Source organism: Hemitrygon akajei, chromosome 4 (genome assembly GCF_048418815.1).
Source record: "Hemitrygon akajei chromosome 4, sHemAka1.3, whole genome shotgun sequence".
NCBI lineage: Eukaryota > Metazoa > Chordata > Chondrichthyes > Myliobatiformes > Dasyatidae > Hemitrygon > Hemitrygon akajei.
The window spans coordinates 185,765,276-185,785,394 of record NC_133127.1 but is presented as its reverse complement, the minus strand read 5'-3'; the positions used below and the strand labels follow the sequence as shown (position 1 = coordinate 185,785,394).

The 20,119-nt window shown below is 43.1% G+C and overlaps 1 protein-coding gene across 3 annotated transcripts in view; it reads left to right on the top strand.

Moving 5' to 3' along the window:
• The window catches only part of LOC140727036 (uncharacterized), an 85,714-nt gene extending 65,860 nt beyond the window's left edge, over window positions 1-19,854 (top strand). For all 3 annotated transcript variants that reach the window (XM_073044208.1, XM_073044207.1, XM_073044206.1), the window contains 4 exons: window positions 5,795-5,869; window positions 6,828-6,938; window positions 10,662-10,715; window positions 18,466-19,854. In XM_073044208.1, the coding sequence (XP_072900309.1) occupies window positions 5,795-5,869; window positions 6,828-6,938; window positions 10,662-10,699 (224 nt within the window). In that variant the 3' untranslated portion in view covers window positions 10,700-10,715; window positions 18,466-19,854. The remainder of the gene's footprint in view (window positions 1-5,794; window positions 5,870-6,827; window positions 6,939-10,661; window positions 10,716-18,465) is intronic.
• The last annotated feature ends 265 nt before the right edge of the window (window positions 19,855-20,119 follow it).

The window sequence follows — 20,119 nt, the reverse complement described above, 5'->3', positions numbered from 1 at the left end:
CTCCCATTTTCTCCTATCATTTCGGGTCTCCCCCCCCCAACCCACTTTCAAATCTCTTACTATCTCGTTTTTCCATTAGTCCTGTCGAAGGGTCTCGGCCTGAAATGTCAACTGTACTTCTTCCTATAGACGCTGCATGGCCTGCTGAGTTCCATCAGCATATTGTGTGTGTTGCTTGAATTTCCAGCATATCTGCAGATTTCCTCGTGTTTGCAAGTATAGCTGCTATATCGCTTTCTGCCAGTGAATAGGAAAAATACATGAATTTGTTAAAAAGTACAAATCTTATAAAAAGTATTATTAAGAAAAAACAACAGTGGTTTTCAACACATTGAGTAGAAAAATAAAGTAATCTGAGTCTGAACGTGAAACTGGGCAGAACAGGTGAGTTAGCCTCCTGGTGTCCTGATATGAATGTGATTGGCCAAATGGACTCCTTCGATGGTGCATCTAATAAAGGAATATTGACCTCGTCATTTAGAAGTGTATAAAAGTCATTTGAGTAATTTGTAGTTGTTCAGGGAAGTGTTAGTAGAATACTACTATCAATAATACAGTGGAGAGCTTTCAAAGAAGTTCATGAAAATTATTCCAGGATTGAAAGGCCTATCATACAAAGAGCATTTTATGGCTCTGGGCTTCTACTTACTGGAATTCAGAAGAATGAGGGGTGACTTCATTGAAACCTATGGAATGTTGCAAGGCCTCAATAGAATGGATGTGGAGAGGATGTTTTCTATGGTGGGGGATTCTAACGACAGAGGTCACAGTCTCAGACTGGAGGGATGTTCTATTAAGATGGAGTTGAGGAGGAATTTCTTTAGCCAGGAAGTGGTGAATCTGTGGAATTCATTGACACAGACAACTGTGGAGGCCAGTTGTTGGGTATATTTAAGGCAGAGGTTGATAGATTCTTGATTAGTTAGGACATGAAAGGGTACGAGGAGAAGGCACGAGGTTGGGACTGAGAAGGAAAATGGATCAGCTATGATGGAATGGTGGAAAAGGCTCAATGTGTCAAGTGATCTAATTCTGCTCCCGTATCTCATGGTCTGAATGAAAAAGAAGATTTGTAGCTCAGGTTGGCAGCTTGTTTGTAGTGTTGTTTGCTGAGCCTGGAGGTTAGGTCATCAAACGTTTCATCACCAGTTGTGCTGGCCGCTAGCCTCCCCTAGTTCCCAGCCAATCAGATAGCTGAGTGATCTCTGCTAGCCCATATCCCTGGTTATCGGTCATTGTGAGTGTTGGTTCTTTGGGTGTCTGTGGCTCACTTGTCGGGTCCTATGCCACGGAAGCATAGGTTCACAAATTGCGTCCATATTGAACCGGGATACGGGCCAGCCTTTGAAATCTTGCTCATGTACTTTCCTCAACCAGATCCTTTGGTGACTCATTCCATGCGCAAGGTGAAGAGGATGCCCCTTAGTTTCCTATTACATCTCTGCCCTTTCCCCTTAAACTGGCTGAGCTGGAAGGGTTGTATCTCTAAATAAACAAAATAAAAATGAATGCCAGTTTGGTCATGAGAAAATGAAATCACTGAGCTGCTTAAACCTTGTATCCAAGTCCTTGTGGTGATGATCAGAACATATTTTGAGATTAGTCACTGCCAAGTGCACACTTAGCTGGAACTCGTCCAATCTGAGAATCACATTATCCAAAATCTTGGCAGGCATTAGATTTCTGCAACAAAAATGGAAACTTTAAAAGCCTCTTTGCAACTAAATTCAGTGGGAGCAAGTTTTATAGAGCAATCTGCAATAATTATAACCTCTTCCTTTCCAGGTGCTGATGGATTTGATTTTAGTGATGCTCTTGATGACAATTGTGGTAAACAAACAAGTCATTTTTGTTTTATTTATATAGTCAGGATGCATCTGTCTTGCAGAAAGTAGATCAGTGATGGGGAGTAGAATTGTGGAGCAGGGGATTGGTCTGTCCTTGTAACCCTGATCCCAACCTCCAGCTCTGGATCTGTCCCATGCAGGTCACACCCCTGCAAATACACATCCAGGTATCACTCGGATGTGAGGAAGAGCTTGTACAGGTAGAACAGCCACAGACCATTCAGCCCAAATAGTCCATGCTGGAACTTAAGAGACATTTAGATAAATACAAGTATGGGGAGGAGTGTGGAGGAATATGGTCCAGATGAAGTTGGTGGGACAGAGGCAGAAGGATAGTTTGCCATGGCCCAGATGGACCAAAGGGCAAATTTCTGTGATGTAGTGCTCTATGACTTTATGACTAAGTGAGATTTTAAAAAATAACAATATCAGTCCTTATCCTTGTTTTCAAACCTTATCTCTTTGTTTAGAGATAAAGTGCAGAACAGACCCTTATGGCACCACCCAACAACCTACCTACTTAATTACTAATGTTAGCATTCATTTCAAGAGGCCTAGAATGCAAGAGCAAGGATGTGATGCTGGGGCTTTATAAAGCACTGGTGAGGCCTCACCTTGAGTATTGTGAACAGTTTTGGGCTCCCCATTGAAGAAAAGATGTGCTGCCATTGGAGAGGGTTCAGAGGAGGTTCACAAGGATGACTCCAGGAAGACAGAGTAGATGTGGAAAGGATGTTTCCCATTTTAGGGGAGTCTAGGACACAAGGGCACAGCCTCAGGATAGAGGCGCGTCCATTTGAAACAGAGATGCCAAGAAATTTCTTCAGCCTATTGGTCTAATTCTGCTCCTATGACTTATGGTCTTAACACGAGCCCAATCACAGGAAAATTTACAATGACCAAATAACCTACTAACCAGTACATCTTTGGACTGCAAGAGTAAACTGGAGCACCTGGAGACACCCAGGCGGTCACGGGGTGAACGTACAAACTCCTTACAAGCGGTGCCAGTATTGAACTCTGACCCCCAGTCCGCAATAGCTTTATTCTAACTGCTAAGCTACTGTAGCACCCTCTGTGCAACTCTGTTCCCACTTCCAGCTCTAGATTTGTCCTCTGCAGGACACAACTTCACAAATGCACATCCAAGTACCATTTGAATGTGATGAGAAGCTTGCTCAGACAGTAAGATTCAGTCCCTTCCCTTCCTTGGAATAAATAAAGCCGGTCCTGTAGCTCTTTACAAAGGTTCAAAGTCCATTTATTATCAAAGTATGTGTGCAGTATACAACCCTGAGATTTGTCTTCCCACAGACAGCCACAAAACAAAGGAACACCGTGGAACCTGTTCAAAGAAAAACATCAAACCCCCCCCCCCCCACCATGCACAAAAAAGAACAAATTGTGCAAACAGCAAAAAAAATGAATGAAATATAAAAGATCAAACCAAAAGGTTATTGCAACAGTTTAGAAATGTTCAGTTTAGTGCTGTGACATTCGTTGACTGCAAGTGTCGAGGTAGATTAAGATCAGCAAGGACGAGAGCGGAAAAGTGAGCAGAGTGTTCACCCGATCAAAATCGCACAAAATACTGGTTAAAAAAAGGAGTAATCATAGACGAGAAACATCATAACATGAACTACAGAGTCCAATCTGCAAACCGTGATGATAAACCTTGCCCAAGACTCAAGACTCTGGGCAGCCACCAGTGAAAGGGAGAGAGAAGGTCAAATGCAGGCAACTTCCCCTGGGAGCATTGAGTGGGGGGTGGGTGGGGAGAGAGAGAGAGAGAGAGAGACCAACGGCTCAAACACAGGCAGGTGGTGCTGAACACCCGCTCGCGTTCCACTCTCCTCACTGATTTCAATCTACCACAACACATTAATCAGTGAGAAATGGATTTTTTCACGGGCTCCATCCCCGGTTTTTATTCTTTCCACCAAACTTTTTTCTACTTGGTCTCTCCTGGCCACTGAAAATGTTATTCAACTCATCATGTGTGACATTTATTCCACATCCGGTAGAGACAGAAATAAATGAGCTGATCATTTATCTCCCTGCTGTAACAAATGTATTCTGTAACAAAAATGCTCATGCATCGGTTTGTGTGTTCAGTATAAAATGTCACTCCATAGTTGAGAAACACTGGAATTCTTGATAAAACGTGCATTAGAAATACAAGAATTTTAATTAATTTTTTGTACTTTAAATCACTTGAAGCTTTTATTAATGCAGCAAATCTGAAGAACATTTGATGGATAAAAAAAATTCACAGGATTACATTAAAGTTACGTCACAGAAATAAATAACAGTCTATTTGACTTCACATGTGCTGAGCCCTGATCTGGAATTATTAAACCCAATCATTTCTATTAAACATGCAGTGATCACTTTATTATATATGTTCTGGACTGGTCAAAGAACATTGAGGCTGTCTACAAGAAGGGTCAGAGTCGTCTCTACTTCCTGAGGAGACTGAGGTCCTTTAACATCTGCCGGACGATGCTGAGGATGTTCTACGAGTCTGGGGTGGCCAGTGCTAACATGTTTGCTGTTGTGTGCTGGGGCAGCAGGCTGAGGGTAGCAGACACCAACAGAATCAACAAACTTATTCGTAAGGCCAGCGATGTTGTGGGGGTGGAACTGGACTCTGACTTGTGGTGTCTGAAAAGGGGATGCTGTCCAAGTTGCATGCCATTTTGGACAATGTCTCCCATCCACTCCATAATGTACTGGTTAGGCACAGGAGTACGTTCAGCCAGAGACTCATTCCACCGAGATGTAACACTGAGCGTCATAGGAAGTCATTCCTGCCTGTGGCCATCAAACTTTACAACTCCTCCCTTGGAGTGTCAGACACCCTGAGCCAATAGGCTGGTCCTGGACTTATTTCCACTTGGAATAATTTACTTATTATTATTTAATTATTTATGGTTTTATATTGCTATATTTCTACACTATTCTTGGTTGGTGCGACTCTAACAAAACCCAATTTCCCTCGGGATCAATAAAGTATGTCTGTCTGTCTGTCAAAGTGGTCACTGAGAATATTTCTGTATGTTCATGGTCTCCTGCTGTTATAGCCCATCCATTTCAATGTTCGATGCGTTGTGCATTCAGAAATACTCCTCTGCACACCACTGTTGTAACATGTGGTTATCTGAGTTACTGTCACCTTCCTGTCAGCTTGAACCAGTCTGGTCACTCTCCCCTGACCTCTCTCATTAACAAGGTGTTTTCGCCCACTGAACTGCAGCCCACTGAATGTCTTTACTTTTTGCACCATTCTCTGTAAACCTCAGAGAATATGAAAATCCCAAGGGATCAGCAGATTTTGAGATACTGAAGCCAGCCTGTCTGGCACCAACAATCATTCTACAGTCACATTCCTTTTCCATTCTGATGTTTGATCTGAAGAACAACCGAACCTCTTGACCTTGTCTGCATGCTTTTATAGATGGAGTTGCTGCTACATGATTTTCTAATTAGATATTTGCATTAATGAACAGTTGTACCTTAGAAAATGGCCACTGAGTGTATTTTCAGAGCTTTAAAGTTTTTCAAAACCTCTCTCTTTACTGGATTTAAGGGAAGATAGAAAGCTTAGGCAGAAGAAAATAAAACAGGAATAGTTTGCGACAATTTGGACTAAATTCTTGCTGAGGTATTGCTTGCTGGTTGTACAAATTTTGGGAGTGAATGTGAACAGAATCCAGTGCCTCACGTGCTCTTTTCCCAACAACTGGATGCAGACATCTCTCAGGTTTTCAGCTAAATTCGCTGCAGAATGGTGGAGCATTTCAGAGGGGAAGGCCGAATGTAGTTAAAGGAAGCAGTGACTCATCAACAGTACCAACCAAAGGAATACTTAGAGCTGGAGCTCAGAATTACAGATCTTTACTTCCTCTCTTTTGATCATTTTGTCTTGTTTTCTTTTCATACAACAGGTGGTGATTTTGATGATTCTGATCTAGAACACGTCATAAATAGTGATTACAAGCCTGACAAGACCAAGTCTAAAGGTAATCCTTAGTCCATTTTGTGCACTACTGTGACTTGCAAAGGAACCAGGCCGCACATTAATGGTTTTCCGACACTTGTAATGACACAAGCGGCCATTCTGTTCACCAGATTGCTGATGGCTCCTAGGGAAGCTATTCCATTAGTCCTACTCACCCTCCTTATCTCCCATTACCTCATCAGTAACATTTCTCCCAGACATGATCATCAGCTCTCCTTTGATTCAATTTCAAGTGGTAATTTACACAGGTATAACAGTCATTTACAGTGCTTTTAACTCCAATGATTCCTTAAGTTGTTTATTTATGTATTTATCGAGATAGAGCATGGAATAGGCCTTTCTGACCCTTTGAGCTGTGCTGCCCAGCAATCCCCCAATTTAATCCAAGCCTAATTTACTTTCACTAATTAACATACCAACCAGTATGTCCTTGGATTCTGGGAGGGAACCGGAGCACCCAGAGGAAACCCACACGTCACAGGGAGAACATACAACGTCCTTACAGGCAGCTTCGGAAATTGAACCCTGTAAAGTGTTGTACTAATGACTACGCTACCGTGCCGTCCTAAGCATGAGCAACACGCACAAAATGCTGGAGGAACTCATCAGGTCGGGCAGCATCTATGGTGAGGAATAAACAGTTGACGTTTCGGGGCAAGACCCTTCTTCAGGGCTGGAAAGGCAGTGAAACTTCATTGCTTCACTGCCTGATTATCAAGAGAGAAGTTCTCAAGATTCAAAGTTCAAGTTTGTTCATCATATTGAAGCATACGGTGAAATGTGTTGTTTGTGTTCACAAACAACATGACCTGTTGGCTGCACGTTTAGAGCTTGTTGCTCTAGTGTCATTCATTACTGTTTATGTATATACGATATATTTGTTTTGCAGTATCTTTTAACATGGTTTTATATCGACAAACATTTGTGGAGCTGTTAACAGTCAGTTGGCTTGTTTAAAGTCTTTCCAGATCAGGACTCTCCAGCAGAGACCGACCTCTTCAGCAAACTCCTGATGACCATCCTAGACGGGGCATCAGAGCACTTCAAGAAGATATGCTTCAGTTTAATGGGTGAAGTTGTTTGACCTGTTCTTACAAGGATCCTCCAGCTCACTGGTGTGTGTGTGTGTGTGTGTGTGTGTGTGTGTGTGTGTGTGTGTGTGTGTGTGTGTGTGTGTGTGTGTGTGTGTGTGTGTGTGTGTGTGTGTGTGTGTGTGTGTGTGTGTGTGTGTGTGTGTGTGTGTGTGTGTGTGTGTGTGTGTGTGTGTGTGTAAACCATAACACATAGGAGCAGAATTAGGCCATTCAGCCATGGAAACTGCTCCACTATTCCATCGTGGCTAATTTATTCTCCCTCTCAACCTCATTAGAGTTATAGAGTCATAGAAACATGCCACTTGGCCCATCTATTTCATGCTGAAACCATCTATGCTGCCTAGTCCCATCGACCTGCACCAGAACCATGGCCCTCCATACCCCTACAATCCATGTTGTTCTCCAAACTTCTGAAAGTTAAAATCGAACTCGCATGCACCATTTGTGCTGCAAGCTTGTTCCACACTCTCATAAACCTTCTGAGTGAAGAAGTTTCCCCTCATGTTCCCTTAAAGCATTTTACCTTTTGCCCTTCTCCCATGACCTATGGTTGTCACCCCACCCACCCTCAGTGGACAATGCCTGCTTGCATTAACATATTTTGCTTGCATCCCCATAATTTTATATACCTCTATCAAATCTCCTCTCAATCTTCTACTTTCTCCTGCCTCTCCCCATATCCTTTGACACCCTACTAATCAGGAATCTATCAGCCCCTGCTTTAAATATACCCAAAGGCTTGACCTCCACAACTATCTTTGACAATAAGTTCCACAAATTCACCACTCCCTTGCTAATGAAATTTCTCCTCATCTCTGTTCTAAAGGGATGTTTTTGTGTCCATGTGGTCTTGGCCTGTGTCTGCAAGTGTGTCCACGTGTGTGCGCACATCAGTGTTTGTATATTTGTGTGTTTGCGCACGTGTGTATGTGTGTTCATGTGTTTGCACACATCGGTGTGGGTGTATTTGTGGGTGTACACATACGTGCGTGTGTGTTTTAATTGTGACCTCTGCTTCTGTGTGTTGCTTCCTGAACTCGGGTGTTGGCTGCTGCTTTTCTGATGCAGCCCATCTGGCCTCCCAGTGGACTTGGCTGACGGGGTCGGCACAGACAGACATTTCACTCAGCCCCTCACCTTTACACCAGAGAGAGCATTGGTAGCCCAACCCATCCCATTGACAGATTAGGTGACAGTCCCAATTAGCCATGCAGAAGAAGACAACACTTAATCATGGCCTTGCATTGAAAACAAATCTATCCTTTAACTTGCATTTACTGGTACTGCAGGAAAGTGGCGTCAATTATTAAGGACCCTTGCCTTTTGACTGTGCTCTTTTCTCATTGGTATCATCAAGGAAGAGGTATAAGAGTCTGAAGACACACACTCAACACTTTAGGACAAGCTTCTTCCCCTCTGCCGTCAGATTTCTGAATGGTCCATGAACCCATGAACACCACCTCACTTCTTTTTATTTAGCAGTATGTATTTACCTTTCGATCTAATTTTTGCATTTATTCATTTATTCATCTATTGTCAGTTATATAAATTTATGTCCTGCAATGTACTGCTGCCACAATACATCAAATTTTACAGCACGTCAGTGATAATAAACCTGATTCTGATTTTGATTTATATTTTTCTTATGCTTTGCTCATGACAAAGAAGGTACTTCTGCCCATCGAGCCTATGCTAGCTCTCAGATCAATCCCATTTCCCCATTTGTTTCTCTGTTCTCTCTTGCTTGCCCATAAACTCCCCAGTACCCAGTTCATCAACCACACAACTGAACCGGAGCTGAGTTACTCACCAGCCTGTGGTCAGATTCGAACCTTGGTCACTAATCAGCGAGGCAGCCACACTGCTCTGTTGTGCCCTCCTGCTTCTTTGTGTAACACGTGCTTTACTTGGTTACTGAGCAAACTAACAGGAAGTTGTCCCGTTGAATGCTTGCTTGTGGGTGTTGGATTAACAAGTGGTGTTTTTATGGTAAGATGGAGAGCGCGGGCTTATAACAGCGAGGTGACAAAGAGTTCAAGTTCAAGTTTATTGTCATCTGACCGTACATATGTACAGCCAAATGAAACAGTGATCCACTGGACCACCATACACCCACAAAACATGTATCACTCACAGCACATAAAACAAAATATTATCAAAAATAAATTAATGAAATATAATTTAAAATGCATGCAGTGTGCAGCATAGGTGAACAGTAAATCATAAACAATCCAGTAAACACCTCACTGTCTGAATGATGAGATCTCTGGGGTGGCAGGGTATTCATTAGTCTCACAGTCTGAGGGAAGAAGCTGTTGCCCATTCTGACAATCCTAGTCCTGATGCTCCTGTACCTCCTTCCTGACAGTAGTGGGTCAAAGAGATTGTGGGATGGGTGCTAGGGATCCTCAACAATGCCTTTCATATATACTGGTGGCATTCCGTTAGTCTCGCGAGACCATGGATCTGCACCTGGAATGGTTTCCAGGGCACAGGACTGGGAAAGGTTGTATGGAAGCATGGCAGTTGCCCATGCAGCAAGTTTCCCCTCTCCACGACACCGATGTTGTCCAAGGGAAGGGCAAGGGCCGACACAGCTTGGCACCAGTGTCGTCGCAGGAGTTGCCAGAACGAGGTTGAAGGCAACGTCGGACTGACTTAGGGACTCCAGCTCCGGATTTGTCCTCAGGGTTTACTCCGGAAGCCTCTCCCATGAGTGGGTATGGCCGCAAGGCAGCGGAGGTTTGAAATCAGAGTTTTCCCTCTCTTAGATGGACTGACTTCCCAGGCTGACAAGCTCCATCTACCCAAAGCACTGGTTTTAAGGCACCAGGACCCACCTTCACCCCTTCTCCTGTCAGTAGAAACAGTTCCTCCAGGCTTAGAGGCTAAGCCACACGAGAAGGCCAGGAAGTTGTACTTGTTTGTCAGAGGCTATTTGAGGCGCATGCTGTGAGGAGAATTTCTAGGTAGTGGGAGCTTGTCCCCAATACCACTCCTCAGCTTGACAACCTTGACAGTGGACAGTTTATAACACTGTCAGTAAATGTCACAAATACGGGGGTGGAAGACCCCGGGTATCCTCTCGGCAGTCTTTAGTATTCTCTGCAGGGATTTACAGTCCGATGCCTTGCAGCTTCCATACCAGAGAAAGATGCAGCCCGACAGGACACTCTTGGAGGTACTCCAGTAGAAAGTTGTTAGAATTAGTATTTTAAAGAAGAAAATTAAAATGGGAAGGAATAACATGGGAATTTAGATTTCTGAGAATTGGTGGCTGAAGGCATTATGGCTGATGGTGGAAAAATTTAAATAGAGAATGAGTTTCACATTTCTCACAATGAGATTTTAGGACGTAGAACAGTACAGAACAGGAACTACTCTTTAGCCGATGATGTCATAGTCATAGAGCATCTAGCACAGGAACCCAGGCCCTTTAACACTGGCTTTGTCACTGTGCTCTGTTACTTTGGTGACTAAAGAAAGAAACAAACTTCAGAGTGAGCGTTACACAACTCAGTGAAGCTGTGATCCGCCCCCGTGGAGTCAGTCAAGAACGATATACAGGAGGTGAGTGAGACAATGTGAGATAGAACATCGGGAGGGGGCAATACAGAAGAAAACCTCTGATGTAACCAAATGACCCAGACACAAGCAACTTACTGTCTTACATTAATCATTTTCTTTTTGTGTTACCAGAAATGCTGAAAGATCTGTATAATTCTCAGCAGGACTAGTGAGAAGATGCTTGGGGTATGTATGGAGTTACAGGTGTAGCAGTGTTTCTCCAACAGGGGCTATGCTTTGGAGCAGAGCTAAAGAGGAATTTCTCTAGCTCGCCATAGACGGTTATGGAGCCCAAATCATTGAGTATATTTAAAGCAGAGGTTAATAGGCTCTTGATTAGTACGGCCATCAAAGGTTATGGGGAGAAGGCGGGAGAATGGGATTGACAGGGAAAATGAATCAGCCACGATGAAATGTTGGATGGGTGAAGGACCTAATTCTGCTTCTATGTCTAATGGTCTATCTGAAATTGGGTCGTGGGGCGCGAGTAAATGAAAGGGATGGAAGTGATTAGTTGCTCAGGCAGGTTCTGCAGAATGAAAAACAATGCTAATGTTTTAGGTTGTTGAGCATTTTCAAGAACTGAAAAATGTTCCAGGTAAAATGTGTATTAAGTGGGTAGGCAGTGCAGCTAACTATCTCTCAAACTTATACAAAGCATCAAGAAAGTTCAGCTTACAAAATTCTGGAGGAACTCTGGGTCAGGCAGCACCATTGGAGAGAAGTGGACGGTCAACAGTTCATCTGTTTATTCAGAACGGAAGAACGACCTTTAGAACATAAATAAGGAGGAATTTTTTTAGCCATAGTATGGTGTATCAGTGGAATTTATTGCCACCGATGGCTGTGGAGGTCACTTCATTAGCTATATTTAAAGCAGATTATGATGGGTTCTTCCTTTAGTAAACCATCAAAGGTTACGGTGAGAAAGCAGCAGAATGGTCCATTGTTATTTAGCATCTATTTCAATGACCTGGATGATAATGTGGCAAATTGGATCAGCAGATTTGCTGATGATACAAAGATTGGAGGTGTAGTGGACAGTGAGGAAGGTTTTCAAAGCTTGCAGAGGGATTTGGACCAGTTGGAGGAATGGGCTGAAAAATGGCAGATGGAGTTTAATGCAGACAAGTGTGAGGTATTGCACTTCAGAAGGTCAAACCAAGGTAGAACATACAAGGTAAATGGTAGGACACTGAGGAGTGCAGTAGAACAGAGGGATCTAGGAGTACAGATACATAATTCCCTAAAAGTGGCATCACAGGTGGACAGGGTCGTAAAGAGAGCTTTTGGTACATTGGCCTTTATAAATCAAAGTATTGAGTATAAGAGTTGGAATGTAATGGTGAGGTTGTATAAGACATTGGTGAGACCGAATTTGGAGTATTGTGTGCAGTTTTGGTCACCTAATTACAGGAAGGATATTACTAAGGTTGAAAGAGTGCAGAGAAGGTTTACAAGGATGTTGCCGGGACTTGAGAAACTGAGTTACAGAGAAAGGTTGAATAGGTTAGGACTTTATTCCGCAGAGCGTAGGAGACTGAGGAGAGATTTGATAGAGGTATATAGAATTATGATAGGTATAGATAGAGTGAATCCAAGCAAGCTTTTTGCACTGAGGCAAGGGGAGAAAAAAAAACCAGAGGACATGGGTAAAGGATGAAGGGGGAAAAATTTAAAGGGAACATTGGGGGGGCTTCTTCACGCAGAGAGTGGTGGGAGTGTGAAATGAGCTGCCAGATGAAGTGGTGAATGCGGGCTCACTTTTGACATTTGAGAAAAACTTGGACAGGTACATGGATGACAGGGGTTTGGAGGGATATGGCCCAGGTGCAGGTCAGTGGGACTAGGCAGAAAAATGGTTCGGCACAGCCAAGAAGGGCCAAAAGGCCTGTTTCTGTGCTGTAATGTTCTATGGTTCTAACGATTTTCTGAAGGAGTATTTATTTATTTATTGAGATACAGTGCAGAATAGGCCTTTTGAGCTTCGCTACCCAGTAATCCCCTAATTTAATCTGAGCTTCATCAATGACCAATTTACAATGACCAATTAACCTACCGACCAGTACATCTTTGGACTGTGGGAGGAAACCGGAGCACCTGGAGAAAACCCACATGGTCACAGGGAGAACATATGGGAATTGAACCTGGGTCGCTTGCTCTGTAAGGCACTGTACTAACCAGTACGCTACCTTGCCACCCCTAAGTCAGCCATGGTTGAATGGTAGAGCAGATTTGATTGGCCAAATAGTCTAATTCGCTCATATGTGTTTTGGTCTTACTGTGGTAGTCAGATTTTAATTGGAAGCAGAAATCCATATCCCCTCAACTATCAGGCTGTAGTACCAAAGGGGATAACTTCACTTGCCTCATCATTGAAATGTTCCCACAATGTATGGACTCACTTTCAAGGACTCTTCATCTCATGTTCTCGATATTTAGTGCTTGCTTGCTTGCTTGTTTATTTATTTATTCATTCATTCATTCATTCCTTTATTTTTGTATTTGCATAGTTTGTTGTATTTTTCACCTTGGTGAACACCCAAGTTGGTGTAGTGTTTCATTGATTCTATTATGGATTTATTGGGTATGCCCACAAGAAAATGTATCTCATGGTTATATGGTGACATATCTGTACTTCATTAATAAATTTACTCTGAACTTTGAAATAGTAGTACAATATGAAGATCGAAGCAGCCTACCATTCTTAAGGTGGGAGTTGCAATTAACAGATGACAGGCGTAACTGGGAGCGAAGTGAACACGAGGGTGTGTGATAGAGTGGAGGATTGAAATTGAATGAGAAATGGGGAAAAGGACAAAAGGTGATGACTGGTGAAAACAGGAAAAGCAAACCCATTGTCTGAAATTGCTGAAGTTAGACAAAGCAACGACTGATCGAGTTTGACAGCAGGGAGCCGTTTCTCGAGTTCATGCTTCATTCAGAAAGCGAGGAATACCAAGTGAGAATGGGAAGAAGAATTCAGATGATAGGGTGATGGAGGCTGATGGCCACAATAGGGGAGCACTGCAGTGCAGCAGTTAGCATAATGGTATTACAGCACCAGCGACCTGGGTTCAATTCCCACCACCGTCTGTAAGGAGTTTGTAGTTTCTCCCTGTGACTGCATGGGTGTCCTCCAGGTGCTCCAATTTCCTCCCACAGTCCAAACATGCACGGATTAGTAATTGAGCTGGGGGGGGGGGGGGCTCAGTGGGCCAAAGTTCAAAGTAAATTTTATTATCAAGGTACATACACGTCACCACATACAACCCTGAGATTCTTCCTGTGGACGTAGGAAATCTATAGAACAGTAACTGTAAACATTTGGCTAATAATAAATTTTACTGTATGTTAAGGATTTTTTCCTCTTTTTTTTTAACCGAACAGCTGTTTTTTTTCTGGTAGTGGGTTTAGATTTTTTGTATAATAAAATTATTCCTTTTCAATTTTATGTTTAAATTTAATCTATATGGATATGGAGTAATAACACTTCATCTGTGATTTCAATATATTGTGATCATTATATATTATATATCTTACTGTACCCTGTATTTTCTGTAAGACATTAATAAAAATATTGCAAAACGAAAGTAACTATAAACATGATCAATGAACAACAAACTGTGCAAATCAAATATAAATAAATAGGAATGAATAATGAGAGCATGAAAAAACAAGATAAAGAGGCCTTAAAGTGAGACCATCGGTTGTGGGAACACCAGAAATAGAATGAATGTAGTTAACCCCTTTTGTTCAAGAGCCTGATGGTTGAGGGGTACTAATCGATCTTGAACCTGGTGATGTGAGTCCTGAGGCTCGTGTGCTGGCAGCAGCGAGAAAAGAGCATGGCCGGGGTGGTGAGGATCTTTGATGATGGAATGACAGAGCAGCTGCGGTGGGCCAAATGTCATAATTCTTCTATGTCTAATGGTCTTATGGTCCATCCAAAATGGGGGTAACAGTTAATGAAGGTGGAAGTGATTAACTGCTCAGACTGGCCCTGCAGAACGAGAAACAACGCTCATGTTTTTGGTCAGTCACCATTTTTAAGAGCAGAAAATGGCCTAATTCTGTTCTTAGGTCTTTTGGTCTAATGGATGTGCTGGGGAGAACATGCAGGTGTTGCCACAGAGTCCTGGTGTCAAGGCCACTTTGCACTTTAACCAGATGTGTGTGATTTGATCCTCGGTGGAAAAGTAAGCAAACGTCACCTCAGATCCACCACTTGGAGAGTCCCGTCACTGAATTAGTTCTTAAGCAAAGTGCACTCCATCTCTTCTTCCACGTGGCATTAAAAGATATTTGAAGTCTACTCGAGACTGTCCTGATTGAAACAGTGAAACTTTTGATTTCTTCCCCCATAAGACCATAAGATAATTGGAGCAGATTAGGCCATTCAGCCCATCGAGTTTGCTCTGCCACTTCATTATGGCTTGTTTATTATCCCTCTCAACACAATTCTTGTGCCTTTTCCCAAGAACGGCTGTACTAATCAAGGATCTATTACAGCTATTACTGCTCGGGGCGTCGGCGTTTAGAGTTCAATCCTGGTGTCCTCTGTAAGGAGTCTATACATCCTCTCTGAGGAATGCATAGGTTTTCTCTGGATGCTCTGGTGTCCTCCCGCGGTCTGATGATGTACCCGGCAGATTAACTGGTCATTGTCAATTGTCCCATGATTAGGATCAGGTTCAATCAGGTTTTTGGGGGATTGCTGGGAGGTGCGGCTCAGAGGGCCAGAAGTCTCTATTCTGCACTGTATCGCTAAAGTAAAAAAGAAATTAAAAAAAACATCTGCTTTAAAAATACTCAATGGTGTGGCCTCCACAGCCACCTGTGGCAATGAATTCCACACATTCACCACCTTTTGGCTAAAGAGATTCCTCCTCACCTCTGTTCTGAAGGAATGTCCTTAAATTCAGAGACTATGCCCTCTGGTACTAGGCTCCCCCGCTACAGGAAACATCCTCTCCATGTCCACCCTATCTAATATTTGATAGCTTTCAGTGAGATCCCTCTTGATTCTTCTAAAGTCCAGAGAGTACAGACCCAGAAGCATCAAATGCTCCTCACACGCTGACACTTTCATTGTCGGATTCTATTATTCTCAATGAGATGCCACCCCCGCCCCTGGCACCTATTCTTCTAAACTCCAGTGACTACAGGCCCAGAGCCATCAAATGGTCCTCTTCATTAATGTAGACGGTTACCAGTGGTGTTCCGTAGAGTTCTGTTCCAGGACCCATCCTCTTTGTGATTTTAATAAATCACCCGGATAAGGAAGTGGAAAGGTGTGTTAGTAAGTTTGCTGATGATACAAAAGTTGGTGGTGGTGTCATAATTTGTTCATTATGTGCCATGTTACATGACGTTAGCTCTCTGGTACTAACCGAGGACCAGCTAACAGCTGTGGGTGCCTCAGCACAGCTTCCTGTTGTGTGGACGAATACATTCAGGTCGGTAGTTAAGTAGACAGAGGATCTAGGTTCATCGTGCACATGTCCCTCATCTTTAGGCCACAGAAGTGTAGGATGAACGTACCCTATCTCCCAGTGGTCAACTATTGTAATTCCACTTCTCATTCCCATTCCAGCGTGTCGGTCCATGGCCTCCTCTACTGTTACGATGAGGCCGCATCAACACCTTATATTCCAGCTAGGTAGCCTCCAGCCTCATGGCACGAACATCGATTTCTCAAACTTCTGGTAATGTCCCCACATCTCCTTCTGATGCTCCTCACCCTTTTCTTTCCTCCATGGCCTTCTGTCCTCTCCTATCAGATTCCCCCTTCTCCATCCCTGTATCTCTTTCACCAATCAACTTCCCAGCTCTTTACTTCACCCCTCCCCCTCCTCCCAGTTTCACCTATCCCCTTGTGATTCTTCCTCCTGTCCTCCCACTTTCTTACTTGGACTCCTCATCTTTTTTTTTTCTAGACTTGATGAAGGGTCTCGGCTCGAAACGTTGACTATACTCTTTTCCATAGCTGCTGCTCTGCCTGCTGAGTTCCTGCAGCAGTTTGTGTGTGTGTTGTTTGGATTTCCAGCATCTGGCAGTTTTCTCTTGTTTGTAAGTAGGATGAACCAATTGTGATGAGTGGCATCGCAAGACAGGTGATAAAGAACGATCACAAGAAGCGGAGGGAGAGATGGAAATAGAATGTACATTGGACGTTTGAATTTTAGTGTGGCAGCTCATTCATATGTGGAACCTTTAAATGGTGCAGAGGAGATTAACCAGGGCACTGCCTGGATTAGAGTTCAAAGTAAATTTATTATTAAAGTATATATACATTATACAAGCTTGAGATTTGTCTCCTTACAGGCAGCCACAAAACAAAGAAACACCAGAGGAACCCATTAAAAAAGGACTGCCAGTGCGCGGAGAAAAAACAAATCATGCTATCATTTGAAGTAAGCAAATAGCGTTCAGAACTGAAGTTTTATGAAAGACGCGAAGCTAGGCATCACTGCGGATGGAGCAGGCCACAGCCTCAGTTCAGAGCAGAGCTGAGTAAACATCACGGGGAGCACAGCTGCGAAGCCAGGCATCACCTCAGCCTCAGTTCAGCGTAGAGCAGTGAGCAGAACCTGCCCGTCCCTCACCTTTGGTCTTGATGCCCTGGCATTTTCAATCTATCCCAGTGCTTATAGTGTCCAAACAATGGGTCATTCCTCGCTCTTGGACAGCCCTGGGGTGTGGACTCTGCCGCCACAGTTCAGCACATACCCAACCTTTCCAATTCGGCCCAGTGCTTAAATCGATCAGAAGTCAGAACTTCCCTCGCTCCCACCCCCGCTTGCCTCTTCCATGCCCCGCCTTCACCTCCACCTCCGCTCGACCAGCCTCTGCACGCCTCTCCATTGTTAGCGGTGATTGTTATTAGTAAAATGTTATTAATAAGGTGTTTGGTAGTTTTCTTTGTTTTGTGTTTTGCTGCCAGTAAGTAGTCACTGGGCTTCACCAGCGCCGTCTTAAACCAGAAGAGGAGATGACTTGCGTGGAAAGATTGAGTGAGCGAGGGCTTTTCTCTTTGGAGTGGAGGAGGATGTGATGTGACTTGATAGAGATGTATAAGATGATAAGAGGCATTGATAGAGTGAACATCCAGATTGTTCTCCCTGGGTGGCAATGGCCAATATGGGAGGACATACTTTTAACGTGATAAAAGGTAAGTATATGGGGGATGTCAGGCAGGTCTTTTTTACATAGAATGGGATGGTGGTAAAGGCATTAGGGATATGTAAGAAACTCTTAGATAAGCACATGGATGAAAGGCAATCAGAGGGTTACATGGAAGGGAAGGGGTAGATTGTTCTTGGAATAGGTTAAAATATCAGCACAATATTGTGAGCTGAAGGGCCTGTACTCTGCTGTACTGTTTCATGTTTGTAGGATGTCCACAAATCGGGCATTTGCAACCTTGGGACAATCTGCAGTGGGAGAATAGAACCAATGTGATTGCTCTACCAGGGATTGGTAAATACCTGAAGGGCCAAATGGCCTTTTGTGTTATAATAGGACTGATGGTATTGTGATGGTAGTTTGAGCACAGTAAAAGAGAAGGTGGTCCTTGTTAAGATATCTGGGTGACGATCAGAGATGGACAAAAACAATGTGAACCATAAGACAATAAAAGCAAAATAAGGCCATTTGGCCCCTCAAGTCTGCTCCACCATTCTATCACTGCTGACCATCATCCTTCTCAACCTCATTCTCAGCCTTCTACCCGTAACTTTTGATGCACTTCAAGTCTTCATTGTATCCTACTTTAAAATCTCGTCTGGACCCCCTCACATTGTTGACTTAATGAAATTACAAGTATTTCAAATACAGACCACTTTACTGTCAAACTTTATAATATTGCAGGGTTCAATGTCCCACAGTGCGGGCAGCTTCGTGTTGTGTGAATTATTGTTTGCATTATTTCCAGGTTAACAGGACATAACTGGGGCAGTGAGGCAGTGAGCATCCATGCCTGAAGGTGCAAGAAGACCACTGAAATATTTATTTATGGACTTTTATAATTGGTGAGAACAACATCCACCTTAATCTTTGTTGAATTTGATCAATTGAATTAGAATCACTTCCGGACAGCTCTTAACTCTTCAAATAAAATACCTCTGAAATTTGTGGTCTTCACTGTCGGTGTTCTTATCATGCGGCGATTAGAATGAAATGGTTTGAAATTTGTCAATTTGTTTATTATTGTCACATATACAGCAAAAAAACTTTGTTCAGCATGTCATCGATACAGATAATTTCATTGCATCAGTACAACAAGATAATACAAGGGAAAAGCCAGAACAAATTCAAAATAATGGGCTGCAGAGTTCTCCTTTTGTTCCAATTGTGCCCTATCTTGTAAAAGCTGTGTATATATTTTTGTGAATGTTGTCTATATGATGCTACATGCCCGTGAAGCTGCTGAAAGTAAGTTTTTCATTGCACATGTGCATGTGATGGAGAGAGTGAATAGCAGGCAGACAATAAGGTGCAAGGCAAATTGTGATGTCAGGAATCTATCTTAACGTACTAGAGATCCAGTATGATAAAGACAGACAGACATACTTTATTGATCCCGAGGGAAATTGGGTTTCGTTACAGCTGCACCAACCAAGAATAGTGAAGAAATATAGCAATAAAATGGACTGTTTCAATAGTATTGTGTATTCAGTAGTTTTCGAACAATGGGAAGAGAAGCTGTCCTTGAGCCTGGAAGTTCGTGCTTCGGGTGTTTGTATCTTCTGCCTGATGGCAGAAGTGGAGAGAGAGAATGTCTGGGGTGGATGGGGTCTTTGATTATATTCGCTGCCTTACTAAGGCAGTGAGAAGTACAGTATAGACAAAACCCATGGAGAGCAGGCTGGTTTTTGTGATGTGTTGAGCTCTGTTTGTAATTCTGTAGTTTCTGGTGTGGGGATGCAAATGCACAGGATTGAAAAAAAAAAGCTGCAGAGGGTTTTAAACTCAGCCAGCTCCATCACTGGCACTGTCAGGGACATCTTCAACAGGCAATGCCTTAAGAAGGCAGCATTTGTCATTAGGACCCCCACCATCAAGAACATGCCCACTTCTCATTTCTCCCATCAGGGAGGGGTTACAGGAGCCTAAAGACACACATTCAACATTTTACAAGCAGCTTCTCCTCTGAATGGACCATGAAGACCACCTCACTTTTTGCTCTCTCTTTTTGCGGTAATTATTTTCAGCATTTCCTTTGTAACTCATAATAATTATTTCTGTATTTTGCTGTACTGCTGTCACAATGCGACAAATTTCACAACAGATGTAAGTGATAATAAATCTGATTCTGATTCAATTGCTATGCCAAGCTGTCATGTGTCTGAACAGGAGGCGTTCCATGATAGACCTAAAAAAGGTAGCATGGTGGTTAGCACAACACCTCACAGTACCAGTGACCCAGGTTCAATTCCTGCCACTGTCTGTATGAAAATTGTACATTCTACCCATGACTGCGAGGGTTTCCTCCGGGTGCTCCAGTTCCCTACCGCAGTCCAAAGTTGGTCATTGTAAATTGTCCTATGATGAGGCTAGGGTTAAATTGGGAGTTTCTGGGCTCGAAG